This window comes from Gavialis gangeticus, unplaced genomic scaffold (assembly GCF_001723915.1).
Source record: "Gavialis gangeticus isolate Ggan-Ray unplaced genomic scaffold, GavGan_comp1, whole genome shotgun sequence".
Taxonomy (NCBI): domain Eukaryota; kingdom Metazoa; phylum Chordata; order Crocodylia; family Gavialidae; genus Gavialis; species Gavialis gangeticus.
Window position 1 is genome coordinate 175395860 of NW_017729022.1, and position 21240 is coordinate 175417099.

The 21240-nt window shown below is 40.2% G+C and overlaps 1 protein-coding gene across 5 annotated transcripts in view; it reads right to left on the bottom strand.

The window, feature by feature from the left end:
- The window catches only part of CDC42BPA (CDC42 binding protein kinase alpha), a 457009-nt gene that overhangs the window by 216526 nt on the left and 219243 nt on the right, over nt 1–21240 (bottom strand). For all 5 annotated transcript variants that reach the window (XM_019516554.1, XM_019516553.1, XM_019516552.1 and 2 more), the window contains exons 4-5: nt 15435–15530; nt 7211–7359 (exon numbers count right to left, since the gene is read on the bottom strand). In XM_019516554.1, the coding sequence (XP_019372099.1) occupies nt 7211–7359; nt 15435–15530 (245 nt within the window). The remainder of the gene's footprint in view (nt 1–7210; nt 7360–15434; nt 15531–21240) is intronic.

Sequence of the window (21240 nt, forward strand, 5' to 3'; positions counted from 1 at the left end):
CTTAGCGCAAGACTGTGCACTTGTCCTCAGTGAATTTTATCTAATCAACTGCAAATCATTTTTTCATTCTTTTCAGGCCATTCTGGATCCCAGCCTTACCCTTCAGTGTCTGCAACTCCCCCCAACTCGGTTTGCAACTTTGGTAAATATGCACTCAAGTCTATCGTCCAAATCATTAATTAATATGTTAAATAATACTGGACCCAGGACAGACCCTGGGGAAGCTCCACTTGATCCTATTGAGCTTTTGATGCCATAGTGTGATGCTTATTTTCTTTCTTTCTTTTTTGTGAATGCATTTTTTCCCTTATTAACTTTTTGTGGTCAGATAATGCTAAACAAGGCCCAGCTGGACAAATGACACACAGCCCACAAACTGAATGACTTTCCTCAGACAGACTCTTCAACCTAAGATAATTTCCTTCTCTTTTGCTGACAAATCCTTACCCTTTCTGCAATCCTGCCTGTCCCAATATCCATGACATCTGCTTCCTCCCCAGCTCCCAGACTGAACTCATTTTCCTCCTTCCATCTTGTCTATATTTAGATGCGTCTGCACATAGAACTTGGCCCATAAGAGGATGAACAGACCATGCTAATTTTCTATTTAACGGACTAAAGCATTGGAAGCGCAGAGATTTTATAAATGGGTAAATATTATTTCTATATAAAGAACAACTTTCTTGTTAATGATAATTACATAATAATGAAGCAACCTAAATCCCCAAAATGCTTTACAAATATTAACCAATTAATCAATTATACACCTTTGTAATATAAATGTTGTGATATCTGTTTCACTGTTTCAGATGGGTAGATTTATGTAAAGCACGTTTAAATGCCTAATTCAAAAGCATGCTTCAATTGAGTGGAAGAACTGGAAACCAAACCCTAACAATCCTCATTTTCTCTTCTCTTTTGATATTATATTTCACTATTTGGAATTAAATGTAATATTAAAGGCTTTTCTGATTTCCCATTGGAAGGAAATATTGGTTTTAAAATGAAATGAGAGGTTTTATTGTTAAATAACTATAACTTCAGAGGTCAAATTCTTTCACAGAAGTCCCACTGGATACAGAGAGTAGTTCTGTGCATAATCTAAGGGTAGAATTTGGACTTGAAGATAAGAGGCATATTTCAAAATAGAAGTATTAACACTGACAGGACAGCATTTCTCTAGAAATGAAATCCTTGATGTCTATTATTAAAGTAGTTGTTCTCAACCTTTTTAGACTTAAGACACCCTTCAACAAATTTGGGGCACCCCTCAGAAAACATTAACTCAATTTTTAACTACAGAAAAATATTAAAGCAATTCTTCTTTTGCAAAGAACTCAGAAAATCCACAATAGGTCAGAATGTTATTGACACTATGGATTCCTATTTGAAATCTCTGGGTTTATTTTATGAATCATGTTTGCACACATTGCATGACACCTCATGGCACCATGGCTGAGAATCACTGTAGCAGAGGAAAGTTTAAATACATAGTTCTACGTAGTTCATTGTTCTAAAGCAGATGCATACGCAGGGAATCTCTTGGCAAGAGTCTGCTTGGGTGTGTGAGTTCTGGCAGGGGGGCTCAGGGCCATGCAAATACTGGCATGGAGGCACCAGGTTCCGGCAATCCAGGACCTGAGCCAGGACTCATGCGGCCTCATGCCTCCTTGCCTTGGAAGCATGGGGCCATGCAGGTTCCAGTGTGGAGTTATGGGCCTGGGCCATGCAGGTCCTGGCACAGAGTGCTGGTGAGTCCCCAGGAACTGGGCCGTTTCATGCCTCCATGCCAGGATGGCAAGGAGAGTTGGGGCAGAAAGGGACCCAGGGAATCCCTGGGCATGGAGAATGTTATCCCTCATTGTCCCACATCAGGACCCTGACTGGTGCAGGACAACAGATGATATGTATTTTGTTCAATGAAGTGGATCAACTGTGATGGGATACATCCTGCCACAGTTGATCCGCTTCATTTGGCAACATCTGTTTCTACCCTCTGATCTCCTTCCCCTGCCTGATCAGTTGTTCCACTCCATCTCCCCTGTCCTATTTTCTGCTGTTCTATCCATTGCTCTTTTCCCTCCCTGTCCGAGTTGTTGCTCTGCTCTCTCCTCCCTGCCTTATCTGTCACTGTTGTCCCTGCTCCTTGTGGCTATGTGATGTGCCACTTGTGGTTGGCCACTCTTGTTCTAATTACAATTACAGTGAAACATCCTCAGTACAGATATAAGGAAATCTCTGGAAATAAAATGATTGTTATTATTACTATACCAGTATCTATTAGCTTTATCAATCTGCTTCAGCATCTGCAATTTATGAAGTGGCTTTCTGGGCTTCTATCTCCCTACAGTAAAAGCTTTCCAAGAACCACCCAAAAATATTTATAAATAAGCAAATAATGCAAGGACAACAGAACTGAATGAGGGCTGTAACATTTACCATTGTTTCAATTAGAATAGGACACTTTCACTCTTTTAAGAGGGGTCTCAAACTGTGTGAAGATGATTACTTTCTCAAATATAATCTAAAAAATGGACAGAAAGCAAAATACTACTAAATGAATGTATATAGCAGTGCACCTTTGAGTGCGTGCCACTTTAAGGGCCGAGTCAGGCAGCCAGCAGGTGCCTGACAGCGGCAGCCATTTTGAGAACTAGATAAATAAAGGCTGCAGTTTGCTGCTACCAGCTCAAGTGGAAACATCACCTGGCTGAGCTGCAGAAGGAACACTAGGAGGTAAGGGCTTATGGGAGCTTATGGGGATAGCTAGGAGGCTTTTGATCCTGGGCATGACCTAAAACTGCACCCTGCCAGGGTTAGGTGGCCTGGTGGGGCTCCTGGTGGCGTGGGAGCCCCCAGGAAATGCCAGACCAGTTACCACCCCAGTGAAAGATGGGTTGGAGCACCTTGATAACCCCTGGCCCTCATCTTCAGGGGAGTTACATCTAGCAAGTGGGGCCAGGCACGGTTGAGGCCACCTGAGCCCACGTGGGATTGAGACCCCGGAGACCGCAGGAGGGGATAGAAGTGTAGTCCCAGAGAGAGGGGTGGTAGCATGTTCCCAGGGATGGGACAGGTGTATAGCCCTAGGGAAGAGGGCATAGTTGTGTGGTCCCGTACAGAGGAGGGTTGAATGGCAGTAGGCCTGAAGGGCTGTGTGTGAGGGAAGCTGAACAGGGAGTAGGCCTCAAGGGCAGTCCCAGGGGTGGGTTGAATAGGGCTGAACTTGGAGTAAGCCTGAAGGGCAGCACAAGGGCCAGCCCTGTGAGTAGTTGATTGTGAGGATGATAAGAACACCTCAAGGTGGGGCATGGTAGATGCCCTGGAGTGGGCATAGTAGGAACCCCATGTGTGGGGAAGACTCAGTAAATCCAGATTTAGATTAATCTATATGTGCAACATTATTTTAATTCAAAGACTAATTAAAAATTTCAAGCTCTGGAAACAGCACTAATTCCCTGTGTTCATAATAATATTACATTCATGTTGCTATACATGCAGCAAGGAAGTCTAACTACCTAACTCTAGGCAGCAAGAGTTTGACACTAACCTTCTAAATACTTCATGATGCATAGAAGTAGAATCTCACAATATGTACCAGAGGGAATGATTAACTCCTAACTATGCTAGAAGCAGATAACTTTTTAAAGCCAAATTAGTATTAAAATGCATACAGATGTTTTTCCATTACAAAAGTAAAAAAGGACCTGTAAACTTTTTTGTTTATGTCTTTTATTATATAGTTGATATTTCTTTGCGTGTGTAAAACCATATATTCTAGAAGGCTATCACTTACGCAAGGCAGCCTTCAAGACAAGGCAGTATTTAAACTTGGCCTACAACCAAAAAGAACATCATGGAATTGAATTAATCAAAATCAATAAATTAAACAGGTATCAAAGATAAAGATGGGCCTTACATGAGTAAAGATTACTCAAATCAGGAAGAAAGTCTATGTGCAAACATATACCATTTAGGTCAACTTGTATGACCTCATTTTTTTTTGAGCGCCAGTCACAGGAGCTCTTAGTGACATTTTTAATGAAAAATGAATGAGTGGCTTGCACCAGGACTAAAGTGGCTCATTTATGTATTAAAGAAAATGCAATTAAATGACAGCTAGAACTTATGAGCCTGACTAAAACAGTTGACATTGCAGAACCTGTTCCCAGAAATGCATTTCTCAGAGCAAAATATCACTATTAATTTTGATAGCAAATATTTTCAGATATTTCTGCCAGATAGCACAAAAATGATTATGTAAATAACAGAAATATGAAAACAAAATAGTAATATGAAATTAAAAGCAAACAAAGTAACAAGTTAAGTTAGTATAAAAAGTAATGTTATTTTCAGTTCATATGATTTTTTCTGGGAGAGGCGAGAAGTGTTTTCAAGCCCCTATCTGAAACGTCAAGGACACTTCACAGTTTTCTCCATTTCCTGTCCACCTTCTAGAGTTTGTGTACTTCCAACTAAGGATTCACTCCAACATCCAGCAACACTGGTTCAGAAATAGCTTCAGGTCTTGTAGCACAAAGATGAGGAACTCCTGCAACAGTTTCTAGTTTAAGAAACCCAATAATGCTGAGGTTTATATTTCATGTCTGGGTTTTGGGCAGTCCTGTCTGGCAAGAGAACAATGACTTGTATGTAACACTAGGTTTATCTTGCAGGTTAACTGTAGTGATGATCAAACATTCCCAAACAAACCTATGCTCCCCTATGGCTAGAAAACAAACATAGCTACCATCAGCAGAAAAGACATAGGAGAAAAATAGGTGTGTGGAGGAAAGAGTTCTTAAGGCAAAGACTGGGGTTAATGTGAAAATGTATCTGAAAAGAACTAGGACACAAAAAATACCAATAATTCTAACTAATGATATCAAAATAACCTTGAAAGAAAGATGCTGGAAATCTGATGTTTCTAGTTCACTAGTTACCATTCAGTTCAAATCCCTATGCATATTGCCTTCCCAGCAGAAGCATTGCCACTACAGCTGCTACATTATCACTTTCTATTAATATTTTTTCTCTTGTCTCTCCTCTGTCCTCCATGTCCTACAACATGCCCCCCCAAAAGAAGTGGCCACTGGGGTAATTCTCTCCGGAAAAGTGTTCCTGGCACTTGCACGTGTTTTCTTCTCCTGCTTTAACAGCTGCAAACATCTCAATAAAGTAACAGGGAAATGGGTCACATTTCAAAGGCTGATCAGTTAACATTTACTCAAGCCTCTGCTGCATTTTTCATTTTCACAAAAACGCCTTTTTTTTCTGACAACCACTTTGCATTACAGCTGCATTAATGATTAAAAAAAACTATTTTGGACTGTCCTTAAAGACAAGTTTTATGTATATCTTAGAGTTGGCCTCATGAGCAAAGCTTCAAATAGTACAACAAAAAGGAATGAGTCCTTTTGAAATATGCGCTAGCAGGTTAACATGCTCAGACATTTATTCTTACTTCAAATCCATCAGTTTTATTGCTCTAAACAAGCAACAAGATGGCATTTAATTTTGTATCAAAAGTTTACATGCACATCTACTTTATTTTGGGGGCATTAACAAAAAGCATGCATTTTTCAGATGCCCACCACGCCAGTCTAAACTCTGCCTTCATTCAATAAGGACACTCCAATAGAGAACTGGACTGGAGATTTCAAAGAGCTATCCAAACACCTGCAGTAACCTGCTACAATGCAAAAAGAAATCCAACTCTGTGACTGCACAGTCCTAGTGGTCACCTACCAAACAACACTGGAACCTATCAGAAGAATTAAACAACTACCAGCCTATGCTTGACAAAAGTCAGACCTTGAGAGAAATATTTCCAGCCCCTCTGCTCCTGGCCTTCAAACAGCCCCATAACCCTGTCCAACTTATCATCACTCCCCACTGCCCAACAGACATCATGTAGGGCCCAGCCTTGCCTTGGCAATACATGCTTAACCTTTCACCATATCTATCTCCACTGCCACTACAATCGACACCCCATCACAAAAACTGCAGTATCCATGGTTCCACACAAATTTTTCCAAAAATGTGATATACCTGGATCCAGTGCACCAAATGCCTTCATAGCAACTGTGTGTGTGAAACTGAACAGCAACTATGCAGCAGAATGAATTGTCACAGAAAAAAATATAAAGGACAGATGCACATACATTATTAGGAGCAAATTTCTCACAGAACAACCACTCCCTCTCTGACCTTGCCAGCCTCGTATTCGTGGGAAACTACCTAACACCTTCTGGCCACATCTGGAGGAGGAGTCAGATCAGATTGAATGGTCAGTTAGTAATGGAGCTTATACTAGAAACAGCCCTTAGTACAATTTTTTTTTGAAAAATGCAAACTCAACTGTATGTTATTTTAGCCGAAGTCTGTAACCTTTATTGTTACCTTCAGCAACAGCAGAATTAGCCCAATACTAAGCACTTTTAGAGATTTCACCTTCTTTCTTTAGGTAACACCTTCTCATCATTCTGCCCATGGTATTGATACTGATGGTAATGAAAGGGCTGTTTTAAAAGTGATGCCAAGAGAGGGTCTTTTTTACAGAGTGGAATAATCAGCTACTTAAACACCATCCGAGAGTTGACATTAAACTCAATTTTCAAAACATTTTCCTTTGAAAACCATCTAAAATGTTTTAGTTTTCAGTTTTTTGTGCATATTCAACCAGTTGAGCTAAGGAAGAATTCAAGAAAAAACAAATAAAAATGCCCAAATCCAGTGTAATGCTTTCAGTTCTTTATATACAGAAGACACTAATCAAGAAATACTCTCCAAACATAAAACCTGATTATGCAATTTGAACCCTGCAGAAAGACTGTGAAGAGTCCATGCTAATAAACCATATTGCAGAAGCTTAGCTGTATTTTATTATACATTTACATTTAATCAATAAAACATAAAAGTAGAAGTAGAAAAAGCCAGGGGCCATGGTTCTACATGTTTTGTGTTATTCCTAAAGTGCTAAACAGTCAAAAGATGATGAAATATGGCCACTAATATAGCAGTTATGGTTACATCCAGTATCTTTGCTTAGTCTTTCCATTTGTCAATGGAGGTTACTCATCTAAAATTTCACCCTCAGGTAAAATTCCACTTCAATTCAACAGGAATATTGCTTGAATTAGGATTGTGGGAGTTGGTCCAAAATTTACAGTATTAAAGTCAACTCTATTTGCATGCTAGATCACCTTACCTGTGGACATAATGTAACTGATGTACGGAATCAATCGCTATCACCATTTCAGCCAAATAAAAACGAGCCATATCTTCAGGTAACCTGTCCTCAAACTTGCTGAGCAGGGTGAGCAGATCTCCACCAACATAATAATCCATAACCAGGTACTATGATTAAAGGGAACAGGGGGGTGGTCACAGACATAAAGAAAAAAACTGTTTATTGAATGAATTAAGGAATAACCAAAACAAATTTAAGTATAGCAGTGTTGGATTGCAGAAAATGCCTGTATTTAGTCAAATGCAAGACAAGCCTTACCCCTCAGTTGGCATGGGGAAAAAAGCCCCTTGTCTTAATAATCACATACAAGGAGATCTCACTGAACACATTGTCTCTCATTAAACTGTTGCCAAATGCAGCATGCACTCAGTAACAGAAACCAAATATGAAGTTGATTAAATGCAGCCAACACTGAGCATGATTATAAAACATGTGGCTCACACTGGACAAACAAACTGATGGGAACCTTTTTTTCCCCCTGTATGGGGCCTTAAAAAAGCCAAGCAGTTGTTCCCCCAGGAGGGAATGAATACCAGCTCTAGAGGTGCAGCAATACCAAGCAAACACTTGGAGAAGCCAAAGCAAGCTCCAACACCTTCTCTTGGTGCCAAAAATGCTGATGGGAAACTTTCTTTTCTTTTCTTTTTTTTTGGGGGGGTGGGGTGGGGAGGAGATGCTGTTGTATTTCAGGTCAAATTAGCCAAATCAAGTCCAAATCCTTTCAGTTGAGCAAAACTCAATCACTCAAACACCAGATGTGGCACTACAACCAGTAAGTATCCTCCACCCAAGACTTTTCAGCTTGGGGCTTCAGATACTACCAAATCCACTGCCAGGCATCCTACATGCAGGCCCAAGGCCAGAGGCTTGGGGTTCGGATGACCCCAAGTCTCACCTCCCCTTAGCCTATGGCCACAGGAGCAAGCTAGGGAGAAGTTCCTCATTTCCATAAAATAGACATGTAGCTGAAATCCTCCAGCTGGAAGATGGCCATTAGGAAGCTAATTACATGATTCTTGTAGTGTCCTGTCTGCAGTATATTGGACAGGTGTGCACCCTCAATTACACAATGCCATTCAAACCCATCTTGGTCTGGGCAACAGACCTTGATCTTTTTCTTTAAGGAAAAATTTTCATGTCTGAACTCAAATCAATTCCAAATCTGTGTGAGTCATTCGAGAACCATATGTGGCCCTGCTACCAGCAAACATCCTCCACCCCTACCTGGAGCTTCAGATACTTCCAAATTCTTTGGTGGGCAATCTACCTGCAGGCCCAAGCCCAGAGGACTGGGGTTCAGATTCCCCTGAGTTTCGCTTGCCCTCAGCCATATGGCCACAGGAGCAAGCTAGGGAGGAGTCTTGCATTTCCATAAAGTAGGTGTATAGCTGAGATCTTCCCACTGGAAATGAAAGTGGGAGGCTAATGATGCATTACCTCAGTCAGGATACTACCCCTTGCCACATTCATGGTTTTCCCCAGCCAGTACAAAAGCCACATTGGTGGTCCTGGTATTTCCCCTGACAGGTAATCTTGATCTACACCAGAAGGCTAAGTTAGTGCTAGCCCATGTGAATAAAACATACAATAGTGGCTGTTAAATCAGTCCCCTTGACCACTGACTCTTTTAAAAGTCATGGTGAGCCACTACATGGTATACATTTTGAGTTCTTCATTCCCACTGTTGAGCTGCACTTTTCTTTTCCATTTCCAGTGACTTGTTTCTTTATCAGCCTTAAAAGCCTGGCAAACATCATGAAACAGGGCCCCACACAGTTCACCCAGAATCCCTCTGTTGCCCTCTCTCTCAGCCTAGTGCATATGATCAGTGTGGTCCCATCCTTCATGAGGTGAAGCTAGACCAGGTTGGCCTGCACCTCATCTGAATAGACATTTTTGGAGGATCCCAGGACTCATGACAAAAATACCTGGTTCTAGTCATGAGTGGGGACTAATTAGGGCATGGATCCTTTTGGGGGCTGGGGTACTGAGTGGTGGGGTCACCATAACTTGAAATATTGTTGCTTGGTGTGGCTCAGCCCAATGAACTATGTGGGAAATCATGAGCCTTTGACTTTGAACTAATATCACGCTTCCTGGCCTCTTGTGGGCTAAGATCAAATGTAGTCGGTGCACTGGTCCAATACCCAAACCAAAATGTAATTCAAGTGGCAGTGCGTAGTGGATGGTGTACCCCTGTCTGCATGTGGCCACGAGTCCCTACGAGAGCCTCATAGTTAGCTTCCCATTGGCCAGTTTCCAGTGGAAGAACCTCAGCCTAAATGCTGACTTTATGGCAATGGGAGACTCCCCCCTGTGGCTGTACAGCTGAGGGCAAGTGAAACCTGGGGGTATCCAAACCCCAAGCCTCTGGGTTTGGGCCTGCATGCAGGATGCCTACCAAAGGATTTGGAAGTATCTGAAGTCCCAGAATGAAAAGTCTAGGATGAAGGATACTTACTGGTAGTAGGACCACATGAGGTTTTTGAATGATTCAAGGGATTCAGAACTGATCTGGCTAATCTGACCTGGTACAAAAAAAAAGTTCATGTTCATATACATACACACACACACACACACACACACACACACACACACACACACACACATATGTATACACACATATACATACTAGGGGTGCACTGATAGAGATTTTGGGCCAGTACCGATAGATGATATTTAAGGAGGCATATCGGCTGATACTGATCCAATATTCAATACAGCTGCCATCATGTGGTAAGACTGTTGGGGTGGAAGGGGAGGGAAGGGGCATGGGGGGGCAGGTCAATGCCCCCTATGATGAGAGAGGGGGCAAGGGCAGGTGTTTCCCAGGTGGGGGGGGGCATGGGACAGAGATGTGGCTTGTGGGGTGAGGCCAGATCCCACCACTGTTTGAAGCTGGGGGGGGGCATGTGCCCCTGGAACTGCACAGCGCAGGGTGGGCTGGAACTGCAGGGTGGAGCCAGAGCCGGCACTACGTGGGGCTTTTCTTGCTGGGCGGTGGCACAGGGCTGGGAGTGGAGCTATGGCAAAATTTGGGGTGGCTGCAGCCTCCTCCCAGGCCCACTGGAGCCTGCTCCAAGCCCAACCCCTGGCAAGAAAAGCCCTGCGCAGCGCCAGCTCTGGCTCCACCCTGTGCCCCCTGGGGTGCAAGCAGTGGCAGGAGCCGACCCCACCCCATGAACCACACCTCTGTCCCACCCCCCCAACTCCGACCCCAGCTGGGCAGTGCCTGCCCCTGCCCCCTCCCTCACTGTGGGGGGCATTGATCTACCCCTTCTCTTCCCTTCTGACTTAGCAGCTGGAGGCAGCTCTCCATGCTGCTGCCTCTGCTCTGTACTGCACTATGGCTGCACACAGCACAGAAATTTATTGGCCAAATTGTCAGTCCCATTGGGCTGATATCCAATATAGACAATTTTCTTTATATCAGTACTGATCCGATATCAGACCGATGGTATCAGTGCACCTCTAATACACACACACGTATGTAAACACTTACACATATACATACACATATATAAAGTTTGTACTACAAAAAAGTAGGTGCCAAAGTGCTGCTCAAAAACACATAATTTTCAGAAATTTCTTCATGAGTTGAACAATCAGACTTGCTGTTCATTTCCATTTCTGGTGCTAAAATTCCTTACAATAGCTGACTCAAATTCTGAGGCCAATTTGGATTATTTCACATAAAGGTATTATTAAACTCTTTGGCCATGTATTTACCGGAAAAAGCACTCATGGCTGACCAAAAATGTCAACCTGAGTCTCCTCTGAAAGAACATACAGTTACATCTGAACACTGTCTAGAGAGGCTAGAAAAGACCAAACTGTGTTCACCTTCCATTACAGGAAGCATATTAGGATGTAATAAGTAATTGGCAAAAATTCCCACCAATAAAGCTTGAATGTTTTGAGGCTATCTTGAGGGTCACCCTTTTGTCTATCACAGCTTTGTTTAAAAAAAAAGGGGTATATCTTTGTAGGGGTGCACCAATAGAGATTTTTGGGGCTGATACTGACAGCTGATTTCTAAGGACAAGCAGCGTGCAGTGGTGGGAGTGGTCTCCCCTCCCCCCGGATGAGCTGCAGCTCCATCCCGTGCCCAGCCTAGCCTGGCTGGGCAGCGCTTGTCCCAGCCCCTGCCCCAGTCCCACTCCTCCCTCACTGCGGAGGCCTTGATCTGCCCCCTCCACACCCCTTCCCTTCCCCCTAACCTCTGCCCTCCCCTTGGACCACAACTGACTTACCAGCTGCACGCAGTTTTCTAAGCTGCCATGCTGTGCTCCTCACCACCTACATGCTGTGCTGTGGCTGTGGGCATGCACAGGTATTTATCAGCCAAATTATTGGCCGTATCAGGCCAATTTCTGATACAGACAATTTTATTAATATTGATGCCAATCCAATATCGGACCAATGTATCAGTACACCTCTATATCTTTGTTTCCAGTAGAGTCTCTTTGTATTAGTATATGCTGAGTTCCGAGGACTGTGTTACAAGGATATGATACCATATAACTCAATTTGCCTCTTTCTGATTTCACTGTCAGGGTTCTGTGTAAAAATCAATTCCCTGGTTTCCTCTGTACAGTCAATCACTTTCCCTTCTTGTCTGTGTGAGCCCTTCAAACAGTAACTGACACATGAAAAACATCTTAAAATAGGGGGAAAATGTCATCATAAAATAACAGAAACTGGGAGACAAGAAGGCAGGAGGGAGTTTGTTCCCCCCCCCCCAACAAAAATAAGAGAGACACGTTTCTGCTTTTCCACTCCTTCCCACACATGAGCATAGATACATAGAAAATTATTTTTTTCCTCTTCCTCTTTTATATCTGGTCATTCTTAAGGTTTTTACTGAAAATTTAAGGTCCTGCTTATAAAGAAAATAATGGTAACAAAGGTAGTTTGTGATCCTGGTGCTAAAATTCCAATAATTTGAAGAAAAAATCACCTACTGTTTTCTTGGAAACAATTTTTAAAAAATCAGTCTACAGCACTGGGAAGTGAAAAATGCATGTCCGTAAAGTTTTCAGTCTGCTGACAAGCAAAACATCATGATGTTGCTGTGTGACATGAATGGCAAACAACTTATTCTGTGAAATAGCTTGCAAAAGTCAAATCCTGCTCTGAAAATCCCTCTGAAATGAGATTGCTAGCAGATAGCTTTTCAGGTAATACATTTTAAAAGTTGGAGTGCTTTGTATGTAGAATGTGATGGTTACTGACTGATTTGCTGCTTAGAGGTTTTTCATTATATGTATTGTACTTATTGCTTGGGAAGAATTTTGGAAAAAATGCAAACAAACAGTCTTTCCTCATCATGACACAAAATCCTGCCTTAAGTAACACAACAAAATTTGTTGAAGAAAAGCATTTTTAAGCTATATGTCTGATGTAACTATCAATGGGAAAAAATTATAATACCACACTGCAACTTCAAGATGTTCCTCATTGTTTGAATATCATTTTTGAAGCCCTTCATTCATTTCTGAAATGCTTCTTTGGTTGTGCAGCATTTGGAGTGTTTCAAACAGCACATTTGTCTAGGACCTTGGAAATTTTAGTCCAAGTGGCTGGGTCTCAACAAGATGCGGACTGTGCAGTAGCATCACGTGGCGCTATGCTGTGATGCAATGCCAGTGCACAGTCAGCGTCACAATAAAGCCATTTGATAATGCTACTCCGCAGTAATATGGGCTACTGCACAGTCATTTAGTACTTGTTTACTTGTTTTGTTCAGCAAATTAAGGTGCACATTTTTCTATTATAATGAAAACTGCACTACCACTTTTTCCTCCTTTACAATACAGCTTCAGAAAATACTTCCTGAATGTGCTTTCTAAATACTTTCTACTATTGTAAATATTATAATTCTTCCAAAATAAAAACAGATCATTCTAGTTTTTCATTTAAAAGAGCAGAAGTGCAGGTTAAGGATGTTACACTCTGGCAATCAATACACATATAAAACACAAAGGCATTTGGGTCATAAACCTATAGGAACTGTTTGTGCTGGGTACATTTAAATACATGTATTTTTTTTCAAACATGCAAGCAAGAAATAATATGCTCAAAATACACATTAAAATACTGAGAATCAGTTTTCCTGCCATTCCCACTGAAGCAAAGCAAAATTTGCAAAACTAGCTCATGTTAACAAATTATCAAAGATAAAGAACAGATGCTGTTTTGTGCTCAGTGAAAATGTTAGGGAAACAGGCAATATTAAATTGAATTCTGGCAGTCTGCAGCTGAATATATAATGTTTTCTTTGTAATGGTTCTAGCAATAAGACCAGACTTGCACACAAACACATAAGAAGTTTTTATTTTGTCAATTAATTCATTAACCCATTAAGAAGCCAAGAACCAGGGCCCTGATCCCACAATCAGATTTGCAGCTTTGTGCCTATGGAAAGCCCAGTGAAGTCAGTGAAACTGCAAGGTTGTATGGGCTGGCATTAATGGGTCCAAATGCAGGATTATGCCCCGAAATGCCAATTTTACACATCTGGTATACCTGGAATTTCCTTTTCCCTAAAGACCAAATCATACTTGTCTTATTGCAATTGCCTCAGCAAAGTCACTATAACTACATGAACAAGAGAGATGAACAGGAAAGTGACCCTTAGGCATATTGTAAATACTTTTTAAAAAATATGTAAGTTGAGTGACAGCCCTGAAGAGAAGCAGATAGACAGTTAATGGCATATTGACACTATCTTCATGCTGCACCCAGGAATGCCACTGTGAAACATGCTCTATCACTTCACTTCTACTCTCTCCACTTGCTCCTACTTTCAGGAGTATGCCAATGCAGCTGCCTTAGAGTAGTCCTGTGCTTGTGTCTAGACCAATTCTCTGGCTCCACTTGCCTACCAGCATGCACTAAGGACTGCTCTGATGCAGCCACTCCATCTCAATGTTGCGCACATGGAACAGGAGTGAACTGGTGGAATAAGCTTTGCAGCAGTACTTCTTTGCCCAGCACAGAAACTTGCATAAAAGACAGGACTTCAAAACTATTACAGTCTATGTATCAAGATAAATCTACAGGTCAAATGTAAAGATACAGTCTTTTGTTATGACACCACAATTAAAGCATGCTGCATTTATTTTTTTTAAGAGAAAGATTCAGTAAAAATGTATTGCCTTGGTCAGTTAATATTTGAATGTTTCCAATCCACTTACTTTGCAGTGGTTACTAAGTCAACAAGCCATGAAGCTCTTTAAAAGAAGCTTCCATTTCTAAGCATGCTAATTTTCTAGTAAGATCAAGCACCTTAGCAGTCTAATGCAGCTGTCTGCTTTGGCTGTATATACCCGTGGGGTTGGTTTGTAAACCCTCATCCTTCATAAGTGCTAAAGAACTTAATCCTATGGGTCATTTGGGTTCTACTTATTAATTTTCCTTTTCAAGTTCTACAAATCACCTGAAAGTCAAATGTTTTGTGAAAGATTTGAGTTTCACAGCAGAATTTATAGTTCAAGTGCAATTTTAAAAAATGTACCTCAACTTAAGTTTCAGTATCAAGGTAGGCAATAATTTATTTTATTAAAAAGCATCATATCACTAAATTTTCTAAATAAAAGCAATCTACATTTAAAAAAATCAGAAGCCATTCTAAATACATTTCAGATATATTTCTTAGAACGTGTGCAGACATTCACTCTCCCAGAAAAAAACATCCAGTGAGTGATTTAACTATTGTTATTCCTGAGTTATTCTTCTCCTGGAGTGGCCATTTTTGCTCTGGGAAAAAAGTCCTGAACATTTGTATTTGTGGTTCTTCCTGGGAGAGCAGCTACTCTTCCAGGAGAAACTGAATGTCTGTACATGGCTGTAGCATATACCTAAAATGCAGTATGGAGCCTCAAAAGAAGTATGGTCAGATGGCCTAATAAGTACTGTTTATAGATGTTTGCCCAGTACTTAATGATTGGTACCAAGAACAAGGCAAATTAGGATCTTGAAATATTCATGACCAAATTCAGTAAAACCTCTGATAAATTTCCATACAACAGATTCCTAGTCAATGGTATGCATCGGACAAGTTTTTTTTAAATTAATTTTATCCATAAATATCAAACAAAGGGCTATTCACTGTTGACATCTCATGTCACATATTCAGAGTCTGAATTCACTTAAATAGATACGCAAAAGAAACACTCACTAAATAATTTTCATCCTGGAAAGCATAGTGCAACGTTGTGATCCACTGGTTGTCTCCATTGACTAGTACATCCCTCTCTTCTCGGAAACAGGCCGTCTGAATGGGAGGAAAATATATTTCAGTTACAATATAGTGCCATAGCGTCATAAACAAGAAATGTATTTCAGGATATGGCAACCATTTATTTAGAGTGGCACTACAAGTTATATTTGTCCCCTTCAATACAAGTCATTAATACACATGCCTGACACATTAAGAGCAAGATGCCAGCAATATGACAGCACTTCATATCATCTTACAGTAAAATTCAATTGCACTTCCCAGTTAGAGTTCTTGTAGTGAAGGCAGAAAGAAAAAGATTCTTTTACTTTTTGTCTTTATATCACTGGTCAAAATCTTCTGTCATCTATACCTGTACATACAGAATTCAAGTCATATTATTGTAACTGAAGGTGGAAGTTACTACCCTACATGTGTGCAGTGTCTTCTGTGATTGTTAAAACTAAGGAACTGTAAGTGTTTCCTTCTGAAAGCTCATTTTCAAGATTTATAATTTATCCAAAAATTACAGCAACAGTTGTGCAAAACAGTTTTACCATACATCATTGCATAAGGCTGACTTATCTATAGCAGGAAAATATTGTCAAAGTTCTAATTACAGTTGATTTAAAAAAGACTGTTCACATTATATATGTATATGTATATTAATACAAATAAATATACAGTAAAAGCTCTGTCATCCAGCATCCATGGGGAATGGGGGGTGCTGGTTAATCAAATGTGCTGGTTATCTGGGAGTTTTACCTATCTCCAGCCCAGCGGGTTGGAGACATCTTTGCCTGTTTGGCTGCCACCCCTCCTGCTGCATCTGGTGCGCCAGGGCTTTCACTCCCTGGTGTCAGTGTGCCAGGAGACAGGGAGGGGGTCCCATGCAGGCTGCTTTGCCCTGGGCTGTGGTCCACGAGGAAGAAGTGGGACTCGGCTCACAGCAGCGAAACTGGAAATGCCACAGTGGGACAGATGAGTATTCCGGATGGTAAAGTGCCAGATAACACCGCTTTTACTGTATATACATTCATACCATGACATTCATCCTATTGCTCCTGAAATTCACAGGATTGGGCCTCGAGTATTATGGACTTGATTCACAATGCTGTTAAATCCAGTTTACAATTGTATTCATATCTGAACATATACTTTTTTAAATAAAAGTAACTGCCAATTATTCCCATCTACTCTTCAGTCTAGCAACTGCAAACCTTGTTGTATCTTTTTTGGCATCATTTTTGAAAGAAAGGAGAACATGGAGTTGTTCCAGCCATAGTAGAAGTGAGTAAAAAAAAAAAGATAACAAAGAGGATATGTCAGAAGCACCTTGGAATGCAAAATGGACGGAAGCAGAAGTAGATTAGGGAGTCACTAGTGTAAAGATCACTGTTGAAACCTTGAACACTGTTGATCACTGAGATCATGCAAGTGACAAGCTATAAAATAGCAAGAACAGACTAAAAGTGGAAACTTCTGGGACTCTGAAAAAGACTGGAAACAGGAACAGAAAATAAGGGATGGCTGGGGAGGAAGAAAAACTGTAGTATACTGTTGTAAAAAGCCAAAGAGGATAAAGTATTGGTATGGGGAATCAACGCTGTCAAAAGCAGCAAACAAGTAAAAGTGTATGGAGCAGAGGCCATAAGATGCATCCAGGAAAGGCACCGACCATCTTAAAGAGAGCAGCTTTGATGACATGGGGAGGAAGGATACCAAATGGAACAGGATCCAAGAAGAAAAGTGTAAGAAGGAATTGAGACAATGGTTAAAAATGATACATTACAATAATTCAGGGATGAAGGGCAGAAGAGAGGGATGATAACTGAAGAAGTCAATAGGTATTTTTTGGTTTTGATGAGAAAAGCAGGATATGCTTGGGTTTGGAAGTGTGTAAAAAGAGAGAAGAGTAGCTGGATGGCATGAGGGGGCAAATGGAGAGTTAGAGGTAGAGTATATCCATGTTCATCCATTAAAACCATGCTCCTTGTCTGCTTCTGTAAGAGAGAAGCTGTGCGCTTAAAAATCAAACTTTTTCATATTACTTTTTCCAACTTAATTTCTCAAAAAAAGCCATATACCACAATCTAAGTTCCATTTCCAGGATGGTTATTGTTGGCAGTGAGATTTGGAGAGTGGAGAACGAAGAGTGCAACTTAATGATTTTTGTGCCTATCTGAATCACAAACATCCAAACACCCCCCGCAAAAAACTAGTTTTGACCAGTAAAGTGAGCAAGTGTGACACAGAGTTCAGAAACAAGAAACACTTACTTCTTATATTTAAATAGTTACATTACACAAAGGAGAAAAGAAATAAGTGAAACCAGGTTAATTAACATAATGCACTGTCTAATAAACAACAACCCTCAATGAAGCTGGAATGAGTAATGATTGGCTTTTCTGGATTTTAGAGGGCTTGTTTTTTTGTTGGGTTTTTTTTTTTTGGCTTGTTTGTATTTTAAATCCTGCCAGAAATTTGAGAAACAAACTATTAATTTTTGCTGTTTTCACCAACACAACAAGAAAATTACTGCACATTATTATACAGATGCATAGTACTGGTTACTACTGAGAACCTATATCATTCCATTTGTTTGTGCCAATTTATTTGACAAAAATTCACAGAATAACATGAATTCCTCGAGCACCAAAAACACCCACTCCTGGGCAGTTTGCCTGGAGCTGGCAGCAAAAGCTTTTACCACAGTAGATCACATTTGAAACTTTAATAGCCTAGCAGAGAAAGCAGGAGAAGCTCTCTTCCTAGCACCATTATGTCTCAGGTTCCCACTCTCCTTAAACAATTTGTTTTCTTCTTGGATCCTCAGTACATTTTCCTGTGGATTAAGCTTTGCCTAATCTACTCTGAAAGCCTCTGGATTTCTGTATTAGTTTTGATGGAAAATGTCAAATCATTTAGACTGCTTTGAAACTCCCAACCTATACATGTTCAAGGTAAATGTTTAAAATGTTTATTTTTGTACATATAAACTGCTTTAAGCTACAGTGACCTCTGGGTTCCCTCCTGTGTGGCTGGGACAAACACTACATAGGGGGTGCCTCTCCTGAGTTTGTCTGGTCATACTAATTTGCACTTTACTACTTTGAACTGCCTGGCCCCTAACTCCATGACTAGCTCCTCTTGGGCTATCAATCCCTCCTTTTTCCCTAGCAGTATGCATTTCCAGGACTTTCTGACACTACTACTGAATTATGTAAGGCAATGAGTGAATAATGGGGCTTGCTGCATGATAAATGAAGCACCACACAAGCAAAAAGCCCTTGAGCACTCATAGTTGAGCAAAACACAAACAGGAAGCAGATTTAAGTCTGAAAACAGAGTAAGAGATACTCTTTTTCCTCTTCCAGGATACAATGAAAGTGCGGTAAGATAACTTAAAATCAGATTGAAGACCCAAGAATTGGTGATTGGTTTGACTGCTAGCTTCAGTGTATATATTATCAAACTGTTGATAATGCACGTTAACTTCAGAACTACGTTGCTTTTATATGTAGGGCACATCTTTTGTCCATGTACAGATCATAAACAGAAGGTTTACAAAGGATTTGGCTCTTTAGTATCTAATACTCCACATCCCTTAACCACCTAGTTTTAAATAAATCCAAAAGTTTTGTTTTAGCTATAGTGATATACTATACACAATTCTAGAAATGTGCTGTAATACAAATGAAGTCACATACGTTAATTCAATGGCATTTTTTACCTTCCATTTTTTCCATCTTAATATTTATATCCTGATGCTACCTAAAACTTGAAACCAATGGTTAACAAGTAAGGTGGATGGGAACTCCATAGTGCTTCTAGAGAGCATTTCCAAAATCAAAATAAGCCCAACTACTGATTCATGTACATATTGTACTTTTTATGAAAATTGTATCACGTTAAAAGAACATAAATTGTTATGCAGTCATTTGACAAACCATGAGTATTTATTTGGAAATGTGAAATAATGAATAAAATACTGCACAATCTTGTATTGATTTCAGTATTAGGGAAATTACAGTGTGCAAGGCATTTCATTATTTAAGTAATATTGAACAAATCAAAACCAGGAATAAAATTCCATTCTATTTTTAAATATAACCTCGTTGAGCCAATTTCAAAACTGTATTTCTATTAAAATAAAGTTATAAATAGTTTTGAAAGATTTTTCTCTATGTAATATATTTAAAATACCCTTTCCATGGGTCCAGTTGGGTTTCTTGAGGTCTGCATAGTTAGTCTAAAAAGGAATTGCTGCTATATTTTCCACTTGTTTAGTGACCCATGGGCATTAAATGGAAAAAGAACCATCTGGAATTAAAATACATTACATAGCATGAACACTGACACACTAAATACCTGCAAATAATTGTTCTTTTCCATTTTTACTGTATGTGCCTGTTATTATTATAATAATACATTTTGGCAGGATCTGTATAATGAGCTACATGAACACCAAAGTAGGTTCAAAGATGGAAGTCAGGAGAAGGTAGCCCATACAGAAGATTCTAAAACAAAATTTAGATTGTGAAGTCAAACACTGAACTAGTAGATTTATGGTTGGTTGGTCTTTGTAACATTCTTTCTGCTTTCTTGGGCATCCAGTCTCTGAATGAAGTAGGGGTCTTGGAGAAAATAAAAGTATATGAACATATAGTTAAAAATTATAAGGCATATGCTCAGGGGACCAATTTAAGTTTACACTGACAACTGTAAATCTGGCATTTCTTAATCTATGAGTACTTGACTTTGCAACTTTTAAAACATAATACAGTTTTCTGTATATGATTTCCCAATTGTTTTAAAGATAAAAAAACAACCAAACTCAATTCTCTTACACAGAACAGTAATCAACTCCCCAGGTTCTGAATCCTGCATCTTCAGTGCAGTAGCACAAATTGTACTGGTTGTGACACAAGAAGAAAGAATGAGATTCACAGAAAAATTTAGATGCCTAAATTAAAACGCAATTCACAAAATTTTTTCTAAAGCTATTTAGGCACCAAAGAACACCTTGGCACTTAAGTCTTCTGGTGAAAGCTGATGTTGACACAAATCCAGGTGGAACAGAAATCACACTTAGGCACCTACATCCAGTTAGCTGCTCAATAAATTGAACAGGATCTGGCTCTGTGTGTCCATATGCACTTACACTTGTGGTGAGGCTGCCAAATTTTTCACAATAACCTAGAACTGTGGTTTTCAACCTGTGGTCCGTGGACCGCTGTGAGTCTGAAGACTTATTTTTAAGGGGTCCACAAAAGATGATTATGATCAATCAAAAGTATGTGAATACCTACACTTACATTTCAAAGGGGTCCATGTCTCCATTCAAAATTTCCAAAGGGGTTTGCATCTCCATTCAAAATTTTTTAGGGGTCTACAAATGCAAAAAAGTTGAAAACCACTGGCTTCAGCAGACAGAAAACTAGACTAAGAAGTGTATTTGACCAGGAAATGGGAGACCTAGGTATGAAACCCTTCTCAGCATGAGGAGACTCAAACCACCCACATCTCCTGTTTGCCAGGAGAGCAGCCTAGTCACTGAGAGGTGGGTCAAGTTGGTATGAGGGCACCTCTGCCTCTCATTCTGAAAATGGGCCAGAAACAATCATGGAGTCAGAAAAAGAAGAGAGAAAGTACAAGCACAAGAATGCCTTCTGTGAGAAGGGCACTTATCTGGGAGGGGGTCGTAGGTCATAGCCCCTAGTTCTAAAATGGCTTAAGTACTTTGCAGTAATAGTTGGGGGGGGGA